Source organism: Hippoglossus stenolepis, chromosome 2, assembly GCF_022539355.2.
Source record: "Hippoglossus stenolepis isolate QCI-W04-F060 chromosome 2, HSTE1.2, whole genome shotgun sequence".
NCBI lineage: Eukaryota > Metazoa > Chordata > Actinopteri > Pleuronectiformes > Pleuronectidae > Hippoglossus > Hippoglossus stenolepis.
Genome location: NC_061484.1, coordinates 24,162,084 through 24,184,841, shown reverse-complemented (window position 1 = coordinate 24,184,841; position 22,758 = coordinate 24,162,084). Strand labels below are relative to the sequence as shown.

The 22,758-nt window shown below is 41.8% G+C and overlaps 1 protein-coding gene across 1 annotated transcript in view; it reads left to right on the top strand.

Annotated features, from left to right (window-relative positions):
* mad1l1 (mitotic arrest deficient 1 like 1) overlaps window positions 1–22,758 on the top strand; it is a 53,980-nt gene that overhangs the window by 15,045 nt on the left and 16,177 nt on the right. The window contains exons 12-17 of the mRNA XM_035181044.2: window positions 339–479; window positions 1,128–1,184; window positions 2,824–2,915; window positions 3,087–3,177; window positions 14,778–15,009; window positions 19,940–20,133. Of these exons, the coding sequence (XP_035036935.1) occupies window positions 339–479; window positions 1,128–1,184; window positions 2,824–2,915; window positions 3,087–3,177; window positions 14,778–15,009; window positions 19,940–20,133 (807 nt within the window). The remainder of the gene's footprint in view (window positions 1–338; window positions 480–1,127; window positions 1,185–2,823; window positions 2,916–3,086; window positions 3,178–14,777; window positions 15,010–19,939; window positions 20,134–22,758) is intronic.

The following is a 22,758-nucleotide window of genomic DNA, read 5'->3' as shown; positions in this document are numbered from 1 at the left end:
GACATTTGATGTTGATTTATTACATGAGGAGAAATACAAATGAGCGTGACCACAACAAGCTTCTCCTGTCAAAGCTTGGAAAAGAAATTCGCAGCTCCCTCACACTCTCTTATTTACATTTGCCTGTCATATAAACACAGCAAAGCACCAAACATAATACAAAGATAACACATCAAAGAGCTTTGATTCTCCCACTTTATTCACACACACATCACATATTTCTTGACTAAATTCTGTAATCTCATGACTTACTTTCTTTTTGAAAATGTGTTTGCAAGTATGCAGTAGGAATAGGATTTTGTAGTGTTATGTTAATGTGTGTGTGTTTTGTGTTACAGGAGCGTGATGGAATGCGGGCGATACTGGAGTCTTATGACAGCGAGCTGGCGCCTACCGAGTATTCGCCTCAACTCAGCAAGCGACTCAGAGAGGCAGAGGACATACTGCAGAAGACACAGAGCCACAATGCAGAGATGGAGGTGCGTGTGCACACATCCATGACACAACACATGTATTCCCAGTGCTCTCGTTTGTCCTCCACTGAGACAAGTTTGTTATTAGAGAAATAAACTTGTATTTAATGATATATATTTGAGTTTATATCACTCATTTTCACACCTACACCAGCTTTTTGGTTGGACAAAATTTTGTTTCGTTGGTCTGGACCTTTCACACCTGTTAGTTTGGTTCACACTAAATTGAAAAAGAGTGAGAAGATCTGGATTAAACAAGGGTCGGTGTGAACGCGACCTCAGAGTCCCCGAAGTTTAGTCAGTTTGGAAACACGTTGTCGACTTTGCTCATAACTAATGGCTCAAGTGAACGAGTTGACAGTCACTGCACTGAAAACTGATGAAAGCCGCTCTTGTGAAGCACTGGGACATTACGAGCAACGCTGGAATGATGAGAAGAAGGCCGACGTGTCAGTGTTTGAAAATGAATGAGTAGCACACTTTGGTTGAAATATACTGGCACCTCTTTCTGATCTGCTCGCCTGCACCGGTTCTGTCAATACTGTAAATCAGTAGCACAACAAGTCATTTTTCATGCTTGTCTTTTGTATCGGTGCCTCCTTCCCTTCCTTCCTCCCTCCCTTCCTCACCCCTTGTGTTGTTTTGTCTGTTCAGGCCCAGCTGAGCAAAGCACAGGAAGAGACGATGACAATCAAACTGCAGCTACAAACGGTTAGTATATATGATCACACAACCCCCCACTCTTATAACTGGTAGTGCTTTAGTCTGTAATAAAACAGATAAATACATATGGCTTTCTTTACTTGTTTGATGTGTTTGACCCGAACTTCCATTCATACTCCACCAGTAACTAAAAACAAGAAACAACTACCACAAATTTAAATATATAATACTTATTAATGCTATAGAAACCTTAATTACTACCGAATTATTAACCAAATGATCACAGACATTGCAGCCTCTACCATTAGCATTTTTTGTTTCACACAATGTTGATTAGCCATCAGCACCAGGTAAATCTCTCTTTGGCTTCGTCCACACTAAAAAGTCTCCATCCAGACAAACACACCTGCAAACAGATCACATGCCCATTCACGTACACTTGTTGTGTGTGTGTGAATGCGTTGTATCGTTTAATCTGAAACTCTTGCACTGGCACAGCTGCAGCGATGGGTTTTATGACAGCCAGCAATTACTGGTTTGCCAAGAGGGGAGCAACCAAAGCAACTGGGATGGAACAGGCTACAGAACCCTGAGCCTCGGAATGGTCCAAAAATCTTTTCTGATGCTCCAGATAAAATGTATGCGGAACTCGAGCCAGGCGTCACAAGCATGCATCACCAGTGTTGGTGTAATCACTCTCACCGCCAGAAGAGGGAGACAACAGTTCTGCCCTGAGAATTTCAGCTGTCTCACGTGTCTCTTAAATTGTGACTGTTATCCTGTCAGGTGTACTTTGCCTGACTGTGATTTAGAGATGCTTAAACAGCTCTGTGACGCACATGCTGACCAATATATGACTTATACACGGAGACCAACTGTGAAAATGGTCCGTCAGACCTTTTCATATTTAACAGCAACAGAACAGCTTGCTTTCATGCGTTACTGTCCCTATTCCCTCTTGTTACATCCTGACTGAAGTGACACAAATTGCTATTGAAGCACACTGGGTAATTGCCAGGTTACGATGACCACATACTTAAGTCTTTGAGTGACATTTGAATTTTGCCAGATTTAATGGGCCAGTTTGTGTTAAGTTTTCTTTTTCTTATATACGTGTTGTGGAAGTTAGTGTATGCTATGTTCTATGATATAAATCCAGGATAACGTAAAGAGTTGGCAGGTGTGACTCTCTTACACACACTGTGATTCTTTTCATGGCTCCTTGTTGCCAAGGAGACGTCAACATAGCCATAGCAATGAGTATTGACGCGTGAAATCCACCTGTCTGGTGTAGCAGTAATTACTTATTCGTCTTGGGAAGACTGGGAGAGAGAGGATGAGCTGAGAGACAGACAGATGCTGTCAGAAAGAGAGGAAAATGGGTGTGCAAATGGAAATGAGGGATAATTGCAGAGGGGAGAGTGAGATCCGAGAGAAACTAACTAAGACATCCACAGACTAAAAACAAGTGCTTGGGGAAAAGAGCCGGGACATTCTGAAATGAAAAATGAGTTGGAAGACTGATGGCGTATATATGTTTGTCTGGATGTCTTCCTGGAAAAGATAGCAGCGCGCTGGAATAGAGTCCTCAAGATTTATCTTCAGGCAAAAGGTTTGTGCCAGGCACATGGCCAGAGGTGGTCTGACATTAATGCTCCGAGCCCATCTTCTCGTCTGTCTGTCTCAGGTGGAGCTGGAGCTGGAGTGTCTGAAAAAGCAGCCGACCTCTGTGGCTGACAGCAGCTCTCTTGCCACCAAAGAGGAGGTCAACATACTCAGGTAGTTGGCACACACACACAAATACCATCAAGTCAAAGGTTAACTCGCTCACTCTATACATCTAGAGATCAAGGATTAACCTATTGAGTCGATAATCTGCATAGTCACTAATTGTACCTTGTAGATATTCATTAGAAGTAAGGGAGCATGTGTGGATGCATTTTTTTCCAGACAAAAAATTGAAGATTTAGAGTCGGAGCGGCAGCGGTTGGAGGAGCAGAACAACATTCTGGAGATGAGACTGGAGAGACACAACCTGCAGGTAAGGCACCAAAACTTCCCTCCAACTGTTTTTCTGTGATGGATTTACTCATCTGGCACAAAGGAACCAATTTAATAAACCCAAGGGCAGGAGCCCAGCCGGTATGACACCGCAGATTGATTCACCCAAACGCTACCCATATCTGACAGTTTTTCAAAAGCAATTGGACCCAGGTGTGACTCCAGCAGCGTCCAATGGAAAAGTAGTAGAAACTCAGGCTGATTTAAAGCCCTGCTTTATTGGTTGGAGGGATTCGAATGAGCATAACTGTTGTGGGGAGCCGGGTATCGTGACAATATATGTAGACATTCCCCAGTGTCTGCTGTAAATGAAACTGGATGAAATGAATTGTGGCAGGTAGCCGCCTTAACATAACTCGGACACACAAACACACATGCGGACGTGTGCATCTAATCCAGCTACTTTCATCTGGCAGAGCTATTCGACGAACTCCCTCAGTTAGACCTGATCCCTTCTCCTTTTTAAATTGGCTCTGTGTGTGTGTGTGTGTGTGTGTGTGTGTGTGTGTGTGTGTGTGTGTGAGTGTGTGTGAGATCTCAGTCAGGTCCTCTAACTCCCCTGACTCACACTGTGCCAAAGTAAGTCTACCAGGGCACTTTAATGAAACGTGTGTGGGCAAGCGTGTTGGTTCCATTTAGCCGTGAGGTGAATGAAATCCATGTGTTCTCAAGCATGACCACCACTTTTAAAGCAATTGACAACTGAGTGTGTGTGTGTGTGTGGGTGTGGGTTTCAAGGTTGCTTGGTCAATGGATCAGGTCAGTTCTTAGGAGTTAACTTTTATGACTCCTCCACGGTCTGATGCACAGCAAGAGACCCCTACATCAGACGGAGTGGAGAGATGAGTGACTGAATGAGGAGCATTTGAAAGGAGAAATGAATGGCTGAATGCATAAGCATGAGTGACTTACATTGAATGCTTGAATAAAGTGACAGCGGGGATTTTCATTATATCAACTTGCACTTCAGATTCCCGTGGCATAAAGCCATCATTTCCGCCCTGTCTATATATTTAGATCATACTGACTAGTGTGACTGTCAACCACTCAGATTACCAATGTAATGAGGCTGCTCTTCATGGAATCGGGCTCAATAATCCCCACCAGCAGTCTGTCAGGAAGCTCTCCTGGGAAATTTGGGTTTTCCTACATCTTTCTTACACACCTACAGTATATTTAGAGAACATAAATCATACGTAAATTTTTTTTACATTTTTGTTAAAATATCCTTTTAAGAAAATGCCTCGTTTTATCATATTGTTGGGATTTCTGTAGTTTTGATTCTAAAGCAGTTTTCAAACATGAAAAATGGAAAATCCGGTGAATTCGCCAGATTTTGTGCTTCACATATAAAGAACGCAGCAGGAGATTATCTGATCTTTGGAGCATTCAGGTGAAAAATAGAAAATGCAGGTGGCAGGACATGATGTATAAACGAAAATTACATATTTAAATTTTACAGCACATAGATGCTGGAGTCTGTTCTTATCATATCTCATCTTTCCAAGTTGACAACTTCTTTGGTGTGTTCTACGTGTATGACACCTCTTTTTCAGTCTAAATATTTGTATTCTTTTTTTATTTTTTACATTTTCACATCCGCCCAGTGTTAGAAACGTGATCAACGTGATTCTCTGGACATTTTCCTTGTGTATTCTAATATGGGCTCACTAGGACATTCTCTGGACATGTTATGTGCAGGCTGGCAGGAAAAACTCACATACACCCCCCTCTGAATACTTCCAGGAGAATGTCCGCAGTATCTGAAAGCAGCACAGCAGTGATGAGCATCTTGTATAACTGGTTAGTTGGTTGCTTTCTGTGGTGGAAGGTCTCTGCCTCTCACCAGGGGCCTGGATCACAAAGCCAGTTTATAGTACGTTAGCCAGCTTTCTTTGGGTTTAACTGAGGTTTTCCAGCATCGTGATGTTGGCTCACTTTCGATCTCAATGGTAAAGTGACAAGAACAATAGAGGGATCCAGAGTTTTGCATAAGCTCCTGCTGTCTAACAGATGGCCAGACATTCAAATATTTCTTTGCCTGCGACTTTCTTACAGTTTCAAGTCATATGACCTTCACTTTATATAACGTTACAGCCTCATATAGATATAACCTTTAACCCACTGCAGGATATTAAGTCATCAGAGAAACGAGCTGAGCGAACGGACATCTCCTTTAGCTCCTCCTGACATCCTGTGTCTAAGAGCCACTGAGATGAGCCCTGATATTGTTCAGGAAGCTGCTTTATTAAGAATTGTCGAGATCCAGGTCTCGGTCTTCTTTTAAAGTATATTATTCTTTAAGCTGCTGTTTTTTTTCCTTAATCCTCTCTGATGCATGATTGTTGTTTATCATACTACCTAGTGATTCCTCTCCTTGAGAAAGATGCAGGCTGAAAGTGTATTTATTTGAAGGTGTATTTATTTGAAGAAGCAGAAATCTGGGAGGACAACAAGCACTTGTCAACAGATGGCCACTGAGCCACACAAGCCCCCCTCCACCATAAAGACCTGTAAATAGGACAGACTCTCACACATGGACTACAACTATTGACTTTTCTTGACATTATCATTAAACGCTATTGTCTGAATCTGTTGACCAGGGCATTAAACAGATCCTACCATGCCAACCCCCTTAAAGTCTGTGTAATGTCTGAAGTTTTAATTGAGCTGGTCTTTATCTGCAGACTTCACTGTGGGCCAGTGGGTGTGTTGATGCATTTTAACAAAACAAATCAGAGTAATTTCAGAAGGTGTGAATGTGATTCACACAGAAAATCTCCTGTTGTTGATGTGTGAAAGGACAATGTTCAGAGCTAATTCTCCAGACATTGATCACAGGCAAAATCGATCGCATCATTCTCACATCTGGGAGGAAGGACAGAAACACACAGCAGCGGAGAGAGATGATGAGGAGACTAGGACTCCTGGAGGACAAAGATCCTGATGCAAACATCTGGAATGCTGCACTAACAGCCATAGGGAGGGAGAGAGGTCCCAGGACGACCAATGGTTTTAGCACAGAGAGTAGAAAATAGGGGATAGAGAGGGAGAGATGGTCACACAGTCTGGATGCTCATGTGCTTAAGGGACTAAACAAACAGAGGGTTAGAGATATGCCGTAATTATCAGAAAGTTTAGAGTGCTGTTGTAAGCAGGACACCATGGCCTGTACAGTTCTACAAGGCGTAATGTATTACAGGCCTTAAGTAATTAACCGATAAGCCAATAAGTGAAAGTTAAGGCAGAAAGATGAATTTTAAGTTTGGATTTAAACGCCTCAACGGAGGCAGACAGTCTGATGTCAGCAGGGAGGTTGTTCCTAATGGGGCATGACAGGAAAAGGCCCGGCAGCCTGCTGACTTCTTCTTGAAACTGCGAAGCCTTAGTCTTTCTATTTGCAGAGCTCCTGGGATCTACAGTTTATTCCAAACATTCATTATTGATGATGACAGAATAGTAAACCCATTGTATCCTGTGCATCACCTTTCATTGGTCAGAGCAGTAAATATAAAGGCATTATACCTGTTATCATTTGAGTAGCAAAACATAAACAGAGACGATTTGAGATTTGAACAGAATGTGCTGGGTGATTGTTTTATTGAATTTTGATGAGTGGTTCGAGGTGAAATTGTGGAACTGTTCCACATGTGTCTGACAAGGCCGTCTCCGAGAGCCTGCTCAATTCAATTCAATCTTGTTATTAACAAGGAAAATGCTTGTTTGCAGGCCGGCTTCTCAGAGCCTGTCAAGAGCTGTTCTGCCCTCTACCACGTGTGCTCTGCTTCTTATTTTAAGTAGCCCCTCTGTGGTTTGGACCCTGTTTTCTTTCTGGTTAGACATGACAACATCATCAAGCTTTCAGGAAAATACAATTGAATTGAAGCAATTTTGATGTTTACTCGTAACAAGTGAGAATCATCAGTTGTTTCTTAACAATCCAAAACCTACAACCTCCCCTCTCGTTGCTTTCTTTTCATACAGCTACAATGGTGGGAAACACTGCTGTGCTCTGTCTTTGTGCTCTTGCTGTCACGTCACGTGTCTAGACAAAGATAATTGTTGCCGTTGCAAGAGGTTGCATCAATGTCGACTCTCTGTTGCACATGTGCTTGCTTGGGCAAGGCCATAACATGCAGCCATAGCAACATTATGTTTAGACATTATTTTTAAATTGAAAGAGACATAGTGCTAGATGAGATGTTATTGCAATTCCATCCTGAATATGACATTCTTGAAGCCAAGTAAAGTTTTTCTTCCATTCCTCATGTAAGCTGTGGTAGTATTGTATTCTAAGATTTAACGCTACTACTCTTTAGAATACTGCTTATTCAGGCAGTACTTCAATGGTAAACATATTGGTTATTTTTCAGAATTTTTTAAGATGTTTAAAGATCAGCTAGTTAATGTTCATTTTGAATAATCAACCCATGTTCTTATACCTTAGTTAACTCCTCCCTGTGTTGCCTCTGGCTGGAAACATACTGTACATTATATACGTGGAGAGAGAGAGAGAGAAATGGAGTTGGATGGGGAACAGGAAGAATGCATCATAGATTAATGCCTTAATCAGAAGCAGAGTTGGTGAAATAAAACGTGCACTGTAATAAATAGAAAATCTATTTTCCTAATTTCTTAATTTCCGAGAGCAGAACCCGTAACGTCGGAGCTTATTGATACTACGGTATTTAATAATTTAGCCCCCGGGGCTAGTTTATTATTTTTATTATTATTCACTACCCACCCCTAGTAGTGAAACATGGAGGCTTGAATAGTTGTGGCAGTTTTAACGATATAAAAGTTCTATCTTGTGTCGTAGTGTTGGATACTGAAAACAATTTAAGCAATGAATAAACCTGAAAACACAACTATATATTTAAGTCCTGTAAGCGAACCCTTGAGGCCAACAGGCAGGTTTTGTTCTCCTTTTTGGCTTTAGCAGTGAGGCTAAAACTATAAAGTTAATGGGGAGTGTGGGATTTTATGGCAATGTGGAAAGTAAAGCCAAGATAATTTTGCTCCTCATACTGTCGGGCAGATGGACAGATCAGGCTGACTGCCAGCAGTTGACACCCCAGCCAACACAACCACAAAACAACACCTAGTGGCAGGAACACTTTGATAAACCAACTTTATTGAGGCAACCCTGTCTGTGCTTGGATTTTATTGTGACGACTCAACATGTGTTCAAGACGTGCACTTGACATTTAATGAAATCATTAGAAAATCATAATTTATTTATGATTTATCCAACACTTATAAGGTAATATATCTGCTACAGCTGGAGACGTGTATCGCATTAACCAGCAGAAGCAAGAGTCAGCACCAGTTAAACACCAGAAGCTGTTTGCTGAAATATCTTTTACACTGCTTTGCTAATGGCTATTGGGGTTAGAGCTCAGTGAATCTCTTTGTTTTTCCAATCTTAATGTCTGAACTCGTAGTCCCTCACTGCTGTACCCAAATTTCCCATTCACATATGGTAATTTCCACTGGTCTATTCAGCCTGCTGCACAGTAGAGTCTGGCTTTTTTCTTGTAAAGGAGAGTAGCTGCAACACCAATAGTCTGAGGAGGACAAAACACAGCAGAGTACAGGGATGAAAAGAGCACATTTTGATCAGTGTTATTTTAGCTGATAAAAATCCATTAAAATCTGCCTGGGCTGGCACTGATATTGATGTTTTTTTATTCAATTACATCTTATGACTTTTTCAACAAAAGTAAACTAGGTATCTTTTTTTTTTTTATTCAAATTATTTGGTCATATAAAAGCCCAGTCTTGAGGGTGTTGTGTACTGTGAATGGAGGATTTCCAAAAAGGCACCAGTCCAGCAAGTGGGAGCCAAAGTCTCCTCCACAAGTTGTGTGGTTAAAAGTGTCCAATGTAGAATCATTGGACAAATCAAGTTGGACTAAACCTGTGAGAACCAATCCTTTACCACCATCGGGTTACTATACTATGACTTTTCATTATATCCCGTTAACTGAGCGTCTTTCCCACCATCCTCTGTCTTCCCCCTCCCCCTCTCTGTTACAGGTACGGCACGTCAAGGTTGTTTTTGATAGGGACTTTCTCAATAACACGAAAAACCGCTCTATGCATTTTGAGCAGAAGAGATGATGGCAGTGCCGCTCGGTTTTTATTTGAATAAATCAGCGAAATGATTCAAGACATCAGAGTAGAGTGCCTCATCCTCATCCAGCCTGCTCAGTGTAAGAAGCAATTTGAGAGATAAATGTTAGTTATGACAGTTATAGTGGAACAGGTTTTAATGATCATGGAAGTAAGTTTTGCTTCTACTTCAAGACTTTGTATGGATTCTTTCATCCTGGAAAATGTTTTTCGCTAAAATGTGAACATTGTAAAAATCTCCTCTTCTACATCTTTTCAAAGTCGTAATACGTCCGTACATGTAAACTACAGCTATTTCCTGTTAATTTCACCAAATGTAGGAAACATTTCTGTGGCTGGTAAAACCACAAAACATAAATTGGAGTACAATTGCCAGCCCAAACACACAAGGAAGGTCACTCCAGTGGTTTATACAGGTGAGGTGCTTCAATGTGACTGACCTGTCTGATGGAGAGGAGGGTGGCAGTTTTCACACTCCACTTGTTCCTGAGCGAGTCTTCGTCACTGCTCTCATCTCCATGGTGTAAAGATGCGATGCTAAGACCTTGGAGCTCAGTGTCCCATGGAGAATGTGTGCTGCCTTCATGCTCTGTGGGCACCACCTCCTCCTCCTCTTGTGTATCCATTAACAACCCCAGAGGCTCAAGTCTCTGTGTGGCGGAACCTACTAGAGATTCTCATGCTAATGCTACATGGTCTAAAAAATCTCCCCGTCTCTACCAGCTGGCCCTAAACCACGGAGGGGGAGTGTTAGGAGAGCATCCCCTTGTCTGCTGTTTTACACAAGGCACAGAGACACTGAAATGTCTCCAGACCCTTTAGTAGCTTTTAGGATTCAGCAATCGCTTTGTGATCGCTCATACAACGGACCGAAGACAAGGACACGAGAGGGCTCAGCAAAGATGTAGTGTAAGACGTCCTTGGTGCCGGCTGCAGTGACATGATAAGCCCAGTTCAGACATGTCCTGCCTGTAAAATCTGTAGAAATGGACTCACACATGCACCTTTGGAGACGATACGGAGGAACTGCGGAGTTCAGTGCATGAAAGCAGCTTTAGTGATATTTCCACGCAACTTGCCATTCGGCAGTTTATTTTACACAAGGGAATCTGAAGGGGACCTTGCAGCATTTTTCTGCTTTTGTCCGAGACATGATCAGCCCATGCTGAGCTGTGGTGATTTCTTTCTGCTCTTTAAAACAACATCATCACAGTTTGTGCTTTGCATGTGTATCTAAGCTTAACTAAGGATTTCAGCAAAGGACACCAGATACTTGTGTCCCTTTCAGCGATAAGACCATTAGCAAACATACATTTCTCAGTGTGTAGCGGATGCTGCTCCACTCCAGCTACTCCTCCTAACTCCATCTAGAGAGTTCAGGTTCCATTTGGCTTATGTCTACCTTCCACCAGGGACCTGCCCGGGCTGTTTATGTGACTCTGTCAGGACATCTGCACTGCAGCTAGCTGGAAACAAACTCTTGAGTCTTAACTACCCATATAAATCCATGGGTTTCTCAATGCCTTAGAGACGAGGGGTAAGGTTTCTGCTAAACTGCTGTGTGTCTTTCATAGCCAGCCCATATCCAAAAAGGCCTGTGCAGCGTTTCTACTTGTGATTGTTAAAAACTTGACATCACACAAGTAAGTGACTACTATGTTCTTTCTTGCAGTGCATTGCTTGATGCACTTTTCCGATCGGTGAGGCCACAGTTGATTCGTTAACATGTTAATGGAGTTGGTGCAGAGCACGCAGTTTGCTCTCATGCACAACTGAGCATGAGTGACGGGTACAAACCTACATCTGCCTGCCCGCCGAGAGCTGCACGCCCCTCTTGGGAACGCACACAGCTACATATGAAACTGACTGGGTCTTGATGCCTGCAAGGATGGTCAAACTTTTTAAATGTTATGTTTTGACAACCTACAGACGTGGTGGAATTCCTCCCAGTGCTGCTGATGGAGAGAGTGTGAGAGAAAGAGAGAGAGAAAGACAATATGTTTGGCAGAACTCTACACACTTCTACAATGAAGCGATGGCACTAAAAGAGTTGGAGACATATGTGAGAGTTTCATGATGAAACCCTGGCAGGACAAATAAGTAATTAATGGGACGCAGTTAGATAAGATGGTCAAAGGTCAAGGTCAGGTCAATGTCAGCTATTATTCAAGGTGCATGTGCTAATTATGGCATTTTCAGACAAATGTCTAATTGGATAAAAATGGGATAAATAGTGATGACATTGTTCCAAGATGTCAAAGGTCAACTTGACATTATCTTATCTGCACATGCACCTTTCTGGTCATTATTTAAGACCATGACTCAGTAATAGAAGAGAATGTCGTTTGACCTCCAGAAATGAACAAGTGCCATGTAATTGTAATTTGAACTGATCCTGTAAATGCAACCGCGACAGACAATTTATAAAAAAAAAAAAAAGAGAGGCTTTAAAAGCCAGTCAAGAAATTAGCTCGATTCTGTTTTTGATAATATGACTCAGTGAAAGAGGTTTGCCGCTCCAGTGTCTCCTGTGTCTCCAGTCAACCTTGCTTTATCAGTTCAGTAGTTTAAGGGTGTCTGTGTGTCTGTGTGTGTTTGGTTTTCCTTTACTTTTTGATGGTGCCCCTCTGCTCTCACGCTCATGCACACTCACACTCACTCACCATTACTTTGTCACCTGCTCCATCAGTGACTCATGTGTCCCCTGTGGTCTGTGCTGTGTGGAGTACAGAGGTGGATGTTTGAGAGCGATTTGCTCAGCGACGTTAAAGGCAGATATTGTTGCCTGGATTTCGATCGGCCCTCCTTATATACTCTCCCTCTCTCTCCTTCTCTCTCTCTATCTCATCCTCTTGATCTCTTGCTCTGTGGTTCCCTTTCCTGGCCTCTTGCTCTTTTCTTTCAAAACAGACTGCTCCTTGGTATGAGACACGTCTTTATTGTTGTTCTATGAATAAGAGATATTTGGCCTCAGGCACATGGAATGGCACTCCACCTCGCTTCACTGTAAATACTGTGGAAGAACGGGCCATAGATGAATGTAAATGTACACACACACTAAAATAGGCCAGCTGAAACACTCTAATAAGCAGTTTGCTTACATCCACTTTGAAAGTTGGCATTTGTTAGCTGTTGATGCAGCAGTGAACTAAATTATGATTTATCACTATATAATGCAGCACTTTCTCAAATGACTTACGGTAAAGGTGCAGTGAGAGGTAATTAGACTTTCTCCATCTTATAATTGATCATCCCCTGTGTGAGTCTTTCAATTTCGTGTTTTTCAATGTCAGCGGATCAATTTATCAATTCACTTATTTGTCGTCCGTCATCTTCTACACACAAAGTAAAATTGGATGTAGAGGAAGGCCTTCTTCCAACTTCTCATTCAGCTCGGTTCATGACGAGGGTTCATCAATTAATAAATGATTATGCCATTTCTTGGCTCGCTCTGAAAGCGATGTGCTCGGATTCCAAATAGATATAAATCTTCTTTTTGTTTTTGTGGCTGAGCAGTCAATTAAAGCATCGCCCCTTGGCTCAGTCCAGGCTTCCCACAAGTGGAATATGAATCCCTCCTCCAAATAATGATAATTTTTCATTAGCCGGACCAAATTTCACAGACGCTTGTTTGAAAGAGTTTTCACTTCTTGACAGAACTTAGCTATTGGCTGCGTTTTTAGGACTCTACTCTGTGTCTGTGCCAGGGTTTACAGCTCTAATCTACATATCTGTCTCACAATATCTGGCTCTCCCTTCCATTTTCTCTCGCCGCTGATCACAACACACATCCTGACGCGTCCTCGAGTAAACTCCGATGCTGAACTTCAAAAAGATTTACACTGTGAGAAAATAAATCTGGATTTTATTTGGCTGTGCGGTCCAGTTGAAATGGTTTGATATAAATATACACACGTTCTCTGCTCCTCATTTTGGAAAGCTCAATCCCTCTGTTCCGTTTAAATTATACAAAGCATTATTTATAAGCGTGTGAGGCGCTTTTTTGCCTCCCGTCTCCGTTGCTCTTTCCCTACCCTGAAGGCAACGATAGCCATCCACCCTCTGTTTTTCACTGTGTTCTCTTCTGTGTCGTTCACATTTCCCATCTCCCATCTCCCGTATCCCCCTTTCTCCTTGACTGCTGCTTGCTCTCCCCACGTCTGTAGTTTATTTTGCAACCACCGCTCGGGGGCATATGGAATCTAATTTAGCCAGTAATCAAGAGCTCGGATAGGTGTGTGTGTATTCGTGTTCCAGTTTGTGTTTAGCTTCTTATATTGGTATTAAGCCAAGATGGGCTCAGATTTACCCGGGCCGTATAGACTCGGAAGAAAACAAAATCATAAAAGAAGTAAATCATGTTTTCTGGAAACCTCCGTCTCATTTTTCCTTTGGTATTAGCTTCCAATTCAGAGAGTTTTCTTGTTGCTAACATCCATCTGTATTTCCCACTCCTTATATGTTATGTAATGTTGTGTTAGTCCGTTTGATTGATACACTCCCACAGTTAAATCTCATTGGTCTCAATTTATGGCATCAATATACCATGAAACATTTATTAAACACTTCTGTGTGTCACTGGGACAGTTTTTATAAAATATGTTGAACTTCAGAGCTTATGAAACATTTAGTAAAACTATTTCATCGCTTGCATGATAAAGCATCGTACATCATGTTTCCAAGTTTCAGAGACAACAGGAAATGAATCCATGCTTCAAATAAAATGGAAATGTTGACGCTAGCTAACGTCTTATTCTGACAGTTCTATTTACATTAAAGAACAAGATCAGATGTGCTTCATGTGCCGCGTACAGTTTGTCACCGCAAAGAGCATTCTGGGAAATAAAGCAAGTTGGCAGCCTGACGCTTATAGCTTCACTGTATTATCCTGTCGCCTCTGTAGAGTCGATTTTGGCAGGCGATGTAAAGCAGAGCAGTCGGACGTGACACTAAATAAATATCTGTAGAAGTTGAAAATGAAGTTACTTTTCTGAAGCAGGAGAGGGAAGCTTACAACTTTAACTTGCAAACTTTGTCTGATGACGGTGGCACCATCTGGATTTAATAGCGAGGCTGTGCTTTACCGACCTACGCTATTAAACCAAAACTTTTCTTGTGAAATGTCTGGTGTAATCGGTAACACTCACACACTAAACCATTCCGAGTTCTGACAGACATTTGTCAACCTGCCTTACGTCAGCTAATGCTGGTTTGAACATATAATTTGACTCAGTTTTGGAGCATGATTACTTAAGAGCTTTTGGTTGAGAATCGATTTTTAGACACTGCTGGCTAAAAGCACACACTATTATTATATTCTTTCAGAAGTTTGCTTTTATTTTAATTAGAGTTTGGACAAGAAGATTGGATTTTGAGTTCAGGAACTCAAAACTGTACAACTAAATGGATGTCCGATATTTGTCTTTCTGTCTCTTTTTGTCTCAGGGAGACTATGATCCTGTCAAAACCAGAGTTCTTCACCTCACAATGAACCCCACTGCTGTTGCCAAGCAACAACGCCAGCAGGAAGTGGAGGCTCTTCAGGAGGAAGTGACACACCTCAGGGAACTTGTGCGCTCGCTGCAGGAGGGAGGCGCCTTGGCCCATTCTCAAGACGACTCCAGGTTGCACGGCAGCAGCATCGGCCTCAGTTTACCGCCATCGAAGGAGGTGCTGGGTAAGAGTTACAACCCACACCGGCATGTTCCCTCATACTCAACTGGTACATTTAACCTGTAATGGCTTCATGATAAATGAAGCAGGGTTGGATAGTGGCATTGACTTTTCCACTGTCCGTAACATTTATATTACTGGTAAATTTATTTTTAATGGAGCTGAACAAAGGGGCTGCGGGTGAGTTTAACTGCAGAGCAGATATTACAGGAGAAAGTAGAACGGCAGTCAGAGCACATATACCTCCGACCAGGCCCAACGGTCCCTTAAATTCAATCAAGCTGCAGCAAATGGCACCAAATCATAGATATCAGGTGCAGAGATATGTCTGTCACATGCATTATTTCATGGGAAATTGGGGAAAATGTCAACAAATGCACCCTCGTGTCATTCTCGCAAAGTTAATAAAGAGTTCAGTCGTTTTTCCTTGGTGGAGGCCATAAATCTCAACCAACACAAAGTGTAATAATGAGGGAAACATGCACATGAACAAGCTCAATTTGAGCTGTAATGAGCCACAGCTACAGTTTCCGCAGCGTTTCTTGCTGTTTTTAAATCTGATTTGATAAGATATCTCACATTATGCCTGTGATCTACCAAAGCTGTTCATGTCAGGTTAGAAGACGGTCAAAGTTTTCTTTAAAGAAGTAATTTGATGATATTTCTACTTTTTGAAAATTTATTTAACTGCATGTTTTTAAATTTATATCAGGAGTGAAACCTGCTCCCTCTGGTGGCTGGGTTCCTAAACATAGAACATGGCTTCATTGGTATTTAAGGCCACAAGGTGTTTCACCTCTTGGATGTGATTATATGACAGACAGTTAGAGGGAGGACGTGTCGTTATGGCAGGGTTAAATATTTAATTGGAGTTCAGGGCAGTTCAGTGCTGGGAATCTGTCGGCTAATTTTTCTTCCCCAGGACCACAGTGCACGCTCTCTTCCTCTGTCTCAGTCTGACTCATTCACTCTCTCTCTCTAACTAGTCTCTCTCATGTCTTCCACCTCCCATGCTTCATTTTCACGTTTTCACCTCCTTTCACTCTTGTCTTCTCTCTTCTCATCTTACCAAGCGTTTAAATTTTGCCAGTGAGCTTCTGACCCATTTCTCTTTCAGTTTTTCTGTCTTTTTCAGGTGAAATGATTAAGTTTCTTTCCGCTGTGCTCAATCTAAGCTGCAGCAAGTAATGCAGACCTAATGTGTGATATCTGTTCTTATCCTCAGACCAGGGTCAGAGAAGTGCAATGACTGAAAAAGTATCACAGATGAATAACACAGGGATGATTCTAATGTCTCAGAGATAGTTTATGTAGAAAGGTTTTTACTTCATGTACTATATTTGACTAAATGAATTATCTACCCCACTGTTCGTAATGGGCGAACCTCACCATCAAATTTGTTTGAAAAGTTACATTTCTGAAATACATCTTTTGAATATTATCCCTTCTGGAAAAGAAGTACTTAATATATGGAATGAAAATGTTACCACTTTGCCTAACAAGGGATTGTGGGTAATTGAGTCTTTGTGATTATGACACTAGATTTTCATCCAGAGAAATGTCAAATGGAACATTATGAGTAAAAAGAAAATTCAGTTTTCCACATTTAATTTCACAAGTCAAACACTCTCCTCTTAATCAGCAAAACATATGAAATAGATATTCCTGTGTTGTCCGAGTTCAAGTTTTCATGAAAACGTTAAGCCAATACAACTGCAATTTAATTATCGTGAAATGACAGGAATTAGTCTTAGATATAGTTAAATTTTACACCAGAATAAAAATCCTTCCATTATACTTTAAAATTAAATTAATCCAGTGGATTTAGCTGTTGTTATGAAGTCTTATTCCAAGCTTTACACATGACTGCATTTTGTGAATTAAGTCGTTTTTCCTTTTTCTTTTTTCTTCCTTCTTGGAAGCATCCTGAGGGTTCTTCTGCAGTGAGAAGTGAAAACATTACTGAACATATTGAGGCTGAACATTCAATTCACCTGTCTCCCTGCTCCAGGGCTCCATTTCATTTCAGTAAAACATTTTGTCAGTATTCATGATGGAGCCAGGAAGTAAACCATATCACTCACGGAATAATCGTCCCAGATTATTCTCCACCCCTACTTTCACTTCTATAACCCATCTCTTTTTTCATCTTCATGCTAAGAGATTTCTTTTTTCCAGATGTGAAAACACTTTACTTATTCATTCAAGTTCTTATTACCAGTTGGACGGTGTGGCTGGTATTGTTTTCACCGTGTGTGTCTCATCGTGGCAGAATGTGCTCCTGGAGCTGCTCTACAGGGAACTATCATAGAGGCAGTGTACATTGTACCTTGGCAGCTTTATACGTCTGGACAGATCTGGCCACAGCGATGGCCTCATAACTATTCAAGATGCAGAGTGTGATGATGGTTGTGTTCTCAACCTTTTTAATGTTAACTGAGAACTCATGTTGAGTTTGATAATCTTTAATTCAATTTAAATGAGTGTGTTTGTGATTTTTTTCTTCTTCTGTAGAATAATTGTCCTTTTGTCCTTTCTCCCTTTTAAGATTGGATATAGAAATCATCATTACACATGTGTTGAGTTTCCTGGGTAGACAGGACAAAGAACATCGAAATGCTGATGACATTTTTTATTTCTATAGTTTAACTTTATATTTAATGACTTCTAAAAATATTTTTAACAAATATGGCCTGCGGTACAGTGGTAAGCACTTTTTAGCACTTTTTCCTCACAGTTCTGGGGTTGAACCAGATTTTTTTTTCGCGCTACTCCAACTTCCTCCCATGGTTCAAACACATTTGACGCCTGTAAATTGCCTTCATGTGTGAATGAGTGTAAAAGGTTGTTGTTTTCCTATGTTGTCCCTACATGGCGACCGGTTCAGGGTGTGTTCCATCTTTCTCTCAGCGTCAAATGGGATTTGCTCAAAGGACAAGCTGCACAGATAATGTATTAGAATGGTGCAATTATTGCTATAATTTGGCATTTCTAATCGGATACAAATACAAACTTGAGGAGCAGCTCAAGTTGCACAGAGAAAAGGCAAAAATCTAAAAATAAGAAGCTCCCTCAGCAGTGGAATGTTCTTGACAGCTTTCAAGAGACAGTGCTCGGACCCGTAGAGACCAATTAAGGGCAAAAGTCGGAAGTCGCTGACTTTCTCAAAACTTGACAGTGGTTTAAAAGACTTCTAACCCTGTACTTTGATTTAGCAGAGCAACACACACATTAGCATGGACGGACAGGTTCTTGTTGGTGATTGTAAAGGCAATAACGCTCCTTGGCCCTTTTGTTCCTGCCGTCACTCGAGAATTAACAGCCTCTATCAGGGCAGCTTGATAGCTGTCATCAAGTGACAGTTTTGTCACAATTCCGAAGTCTTGAAACAGTATTTATCATCGTTGACTGACACTCCAGAGGAGCCCGGTTACCCAGGAGACTCGCAGACAGACGCCCTGACAGACTTTCGAGCCAATCTATTTGTTTCATATTGACAGACAAAATATAATGGGTGAAATATGAAAAGAAGAGGGATGATTTGAAATAATAATCAATCATTGCAGGGCTAGAAGCCTGTCCTATGAAAATGCACCACCAAAATGTCACAATTAACTGCTCTGACAGGTAAATGAAAGGTTTGTGTAATGGAACAATGTAATGGAGAAGTCACTGGTTTAAGTATAGTTTTTATCCAACTAGAGGCATTTGAGCCACTGAAATGACTTTTAATCAATGTAAAAAGCTTTTCAGGAGTCAGCCTGATATCAGCCCTGGTCAAAGAGTTTTTCAAATGGTGGGGGAAAGGCCACATTTACTGTGATTTACATGCAGAAAACAACACTGAGGACAATTGTTGATTGAGACTAAATCTGTCCTCCTTTCTTTGTCCTGGTGTTAAAAGCCTCCGAACTAAGCACCAGTATTTGTGACTGAAATCCTTGAAATGACAAACAAATCTTCTTGACTTTTGATGACGGCCATGTCTGGAACATTGGGTTCGGATGTTTTCTGGAGTTTGCCTTTAGAATATGAAGAACGCAGGAGATTGTTCTGGTCAGAGACCTTTTGAAAAACAACAGGAAACGGTCTGGAACATGAAACAGCAGCTTGCCCTTCACTGTGGAGATAAAAATTTGCCTCAGCTCTCAGAAACTTTGGTCAAATGTTCCAGTTGCACACAAACAAACCTTCAACCTTTCAAAACACACAGAGAAAGACAAAACTGAAAATCTGAGCACAAAAAACAATTTAGAGATCATAAAATGAAAGAACCAGGATAATTACTTTAATCATAGGTTGTGGGAACAGTCACAGTGTGAACAGTAACATTATGGAATCATTTGCCGTTTTGCGGTTGTTCTGTTCTCCTTCATTTCACCATTACCGAGGATACATTATGTTCATGCACAGTTGCTCAGGCATGTGTTTCCCTTTTTAACACTTGCCGCAGCGATAACATTGTAAATAATTCCCTCCATAATGACTCTTTTTTTTTTTTTCACGGACAAACTCATTTCCCTGCCTCCTCAAAATCAGGGCCTTCAAATTAAAGTAATTATCGCAAATTGATTTTCAACAAATGAAAGTCAAGCCCCATCCTGGCTCTCTCTGCTCCCAGCTAGAATCCGTGGCTGACAGCTTTAGTCACCACTACACTCTGAGCATTACGGTGTTTTGTAGACCCTGAGTGAGCAGATGGAGTGCTGCAGGGAGTGGATATTTGATATGGAGTCGTCCATCCCTGCTGAATGCGCTTTGAGGGATGAATGTGTACATGTGGAGCTCCATGGGGAAATCTTACACATGTAGCAGAATCTTGCACATAATGCGTATTTACACATATGTACATTAACATTAAGAGTGCTGTCACATTTCACATTCGGTGTGTGAAAATCTGACGCTTTTTCGTCCAACCTCTGTTTGTGTGGCAGATTTACGTAAGCAGATGGAGAGCTCGGAGCTCCGGAACCAGAGGCTGAAGGAGGTGTTTCAGAGAAAGATCCAGGAGTTCCGCACGGTCTGCTACGTCCTGACCGGCTACCAGATCGATATCACCACTGAGAACCAATACAGACTCACCTCAGTGTATTCAGAGCACATGGACGACTCCCTGCTCTTCAAAAAGGTGCGTATACTTTAATTTAGGGACGCGCATTGTGGACACAAATACACTATATCTGACCAGATGATAATATAACTTGTGTGTGTTTAAAGACATGCAAGGAAGACATACAAGTTCCCCTCAAATTAAGAATGTGTTAAACTGCATTTTTCAGTCAAATTTATGATCCAATCTCAGGAAACTTTTAAAAATACATACAAACCTAAATAAAAGAACAATTGGATCCATCCCCTCTCATTGCTTTCTTTGGTGTCGTACACCTAAACAATCATTAGTGCACCACGCTGGCCTTCTGGTCTTTGTTGGCCAGGCGACCCTTTCTAGTCAGATGGAAATATCCTCTCCCCTCCAAGTATTCTCATTGAATCAAAGGGGTTATGCAATACATCAATCTAGAGAAGATAACGTTCTCTCCTCAAGGGTCTGCTCTGAAATTCTGTGCAACTTGGCAGCCCTTCTTGACAATTGTACGAAAAGATGGAAGCAGATAATTATATTTATGATTCTCCTCTCTGGCAGTCGTGCAATATTACTTTCTTAAATTTGATGGCACAGGTCTGGTGTGTGGGTGGTTTGGGGGGGGGGACATAATGCTATGTTTTTATTTTCTTTGTAATTTGAAATTAAACAAATCTTGAGCAAACCATCATAAATACTTTAAAAACAAATACCCAACAGTAGACAGGGACAAAACACAGTTAAATACTGATGGTAATGGATCTTGCATAAGGAGACAAAGTTCAGTGTGCAAGCAAAATATGTGCTCATGGCGTAATTTGTGCAAATTCAGCTTATTATTTGCCATATAGACGAGGAGAGTTCGATTTTTTTGGTTGTCTTATGGGTGGAAACTCATGTTCTGAAGGTAGAAGCACACATTCGCTCTCCAGGGGCTGGTCAGTAAAGCCCCGACCTTCTTCAAGTCAAGTCATATATACATAGTTTCAACGAAAATGCAGGATGTCCAGGCTCCTGGAAGGAATTCACTGTAGTTCTAGCTTTACATGCACCTCTACCTACATTCTCAGTGGGATCAGCTGTCAGGTTGCAGATAGCTGTGAGCCACTGGCAGTGTGTATTTCTGTAAGCACATACACACTGATCATAAACACAGAAGTTCAAAGAGAGAACACTGTAAACTTCAGAGCTGCTACAGGCTGCAGCATCCGTGTGAGTGCTGCCTCCCTGAGCTCTCACACAAATGCTTCAGGAAGTGCAAATTTGACCTTGCAGGGTGTTTTTCTCCCCCATCCCCTTTTTACTGTCCCCCCTCCCACGATCATGTTTATGTACCGTTACGCAACGTTACAGCTCTGTGCCCAACCCGGCCATGCAGTGAGAGGAACACTGGGCCGACAGAGACTCTTCCCTGCTGTGTGTATTGAATGTGTGAAGAGATGGTTGTGGTCCGTGTGTGTGTGTGTGTGTGTGTGTGTGCAAGAGAGTGATGACTGGGCAATGTCACGGGGTTGGGCTGCATTAATCGATCACCACTCCCTATACACTCATTTAATGGGCTAAATAAAAACTGTATTTCTGTCCCTTAGCTGTTGAGCAAATCCTTTTCTTAAGTAGCTTTACAGTGAAAGCATCCTGCTCCCTTTGCACTTACCTCTTTGTCTCTCCATCCCGTTCTGCCACACTTTCTCTCCCTTAATCTGCTTCTTGTTATTTATCTCGCCCCCACTGCGACGCACTCGCATCGCAGAGAGTGAGTGCGTTGCAGTAGCTGATCACCATGTTTTTGCTGTGTTGTGTTAGGATAGTGGGCCTCGGGCAAGGAAAGAAGCCAGGGAGAATCTATACTGGCAAGATAATAGACACCTTTAGGGCAAGCTGGCTGTTGTAGTCAGGTAGTAGACAATTGCAACTGGTCACCGCTTTGCTCAAGGGCTCACTTGAATGCAGGTGGAATAGGGAATAACATGAGAGAAAGCAATGTGCATGTGTGTCCCACATGTATTTTTCTCTTGCTGGTGTGTCCAATCTGCTCCATCGAACCCACTGCTACCCTGCCAGAAGAGATAATTCACTGTCAATATTTATTAACCTCAGACTGCGTCCATGCAACACATGCACACACACACGGTCGTAATACCCACACAGTGCGCATAACTGCACACATACTCCAATCTTAACACTCTCCGTCACACCACACAGCACCTCCCACCCCTCACCCCCCACTCCGCTGGGTGCACATGCATACAGATGTACAAAGACACACACATACACACACATTCACGCACAACAAAGATGCTAACACCTCCGGTATTAGTATTCAGGGTGTTCTCCACTGTCTGAGTGTGTATGACACACACGCCTGGTGGCCTATGGGAGCAGGGAGGCCTGTACTACTAATGGAATATGACACTTACCCCGCGCACATGCACGCACGCACACACAGACACACGCACACATACAGAACCACCACACTTAAGAGGAACACGTGAACATGCATACAATATACATGTATCTTTGGGCATGTGTGTGAGTGTAATCTGGGCTATGAGAATATAAAGTGGACTAATTGTAGGATGAGGCAGGAGTAAGTGGAGAGGAAATGAGGGATTGTGGACAGGAAGCATAGACGTCTTTACAAATAGGATTCCAATGTTATTCACCTCAGCA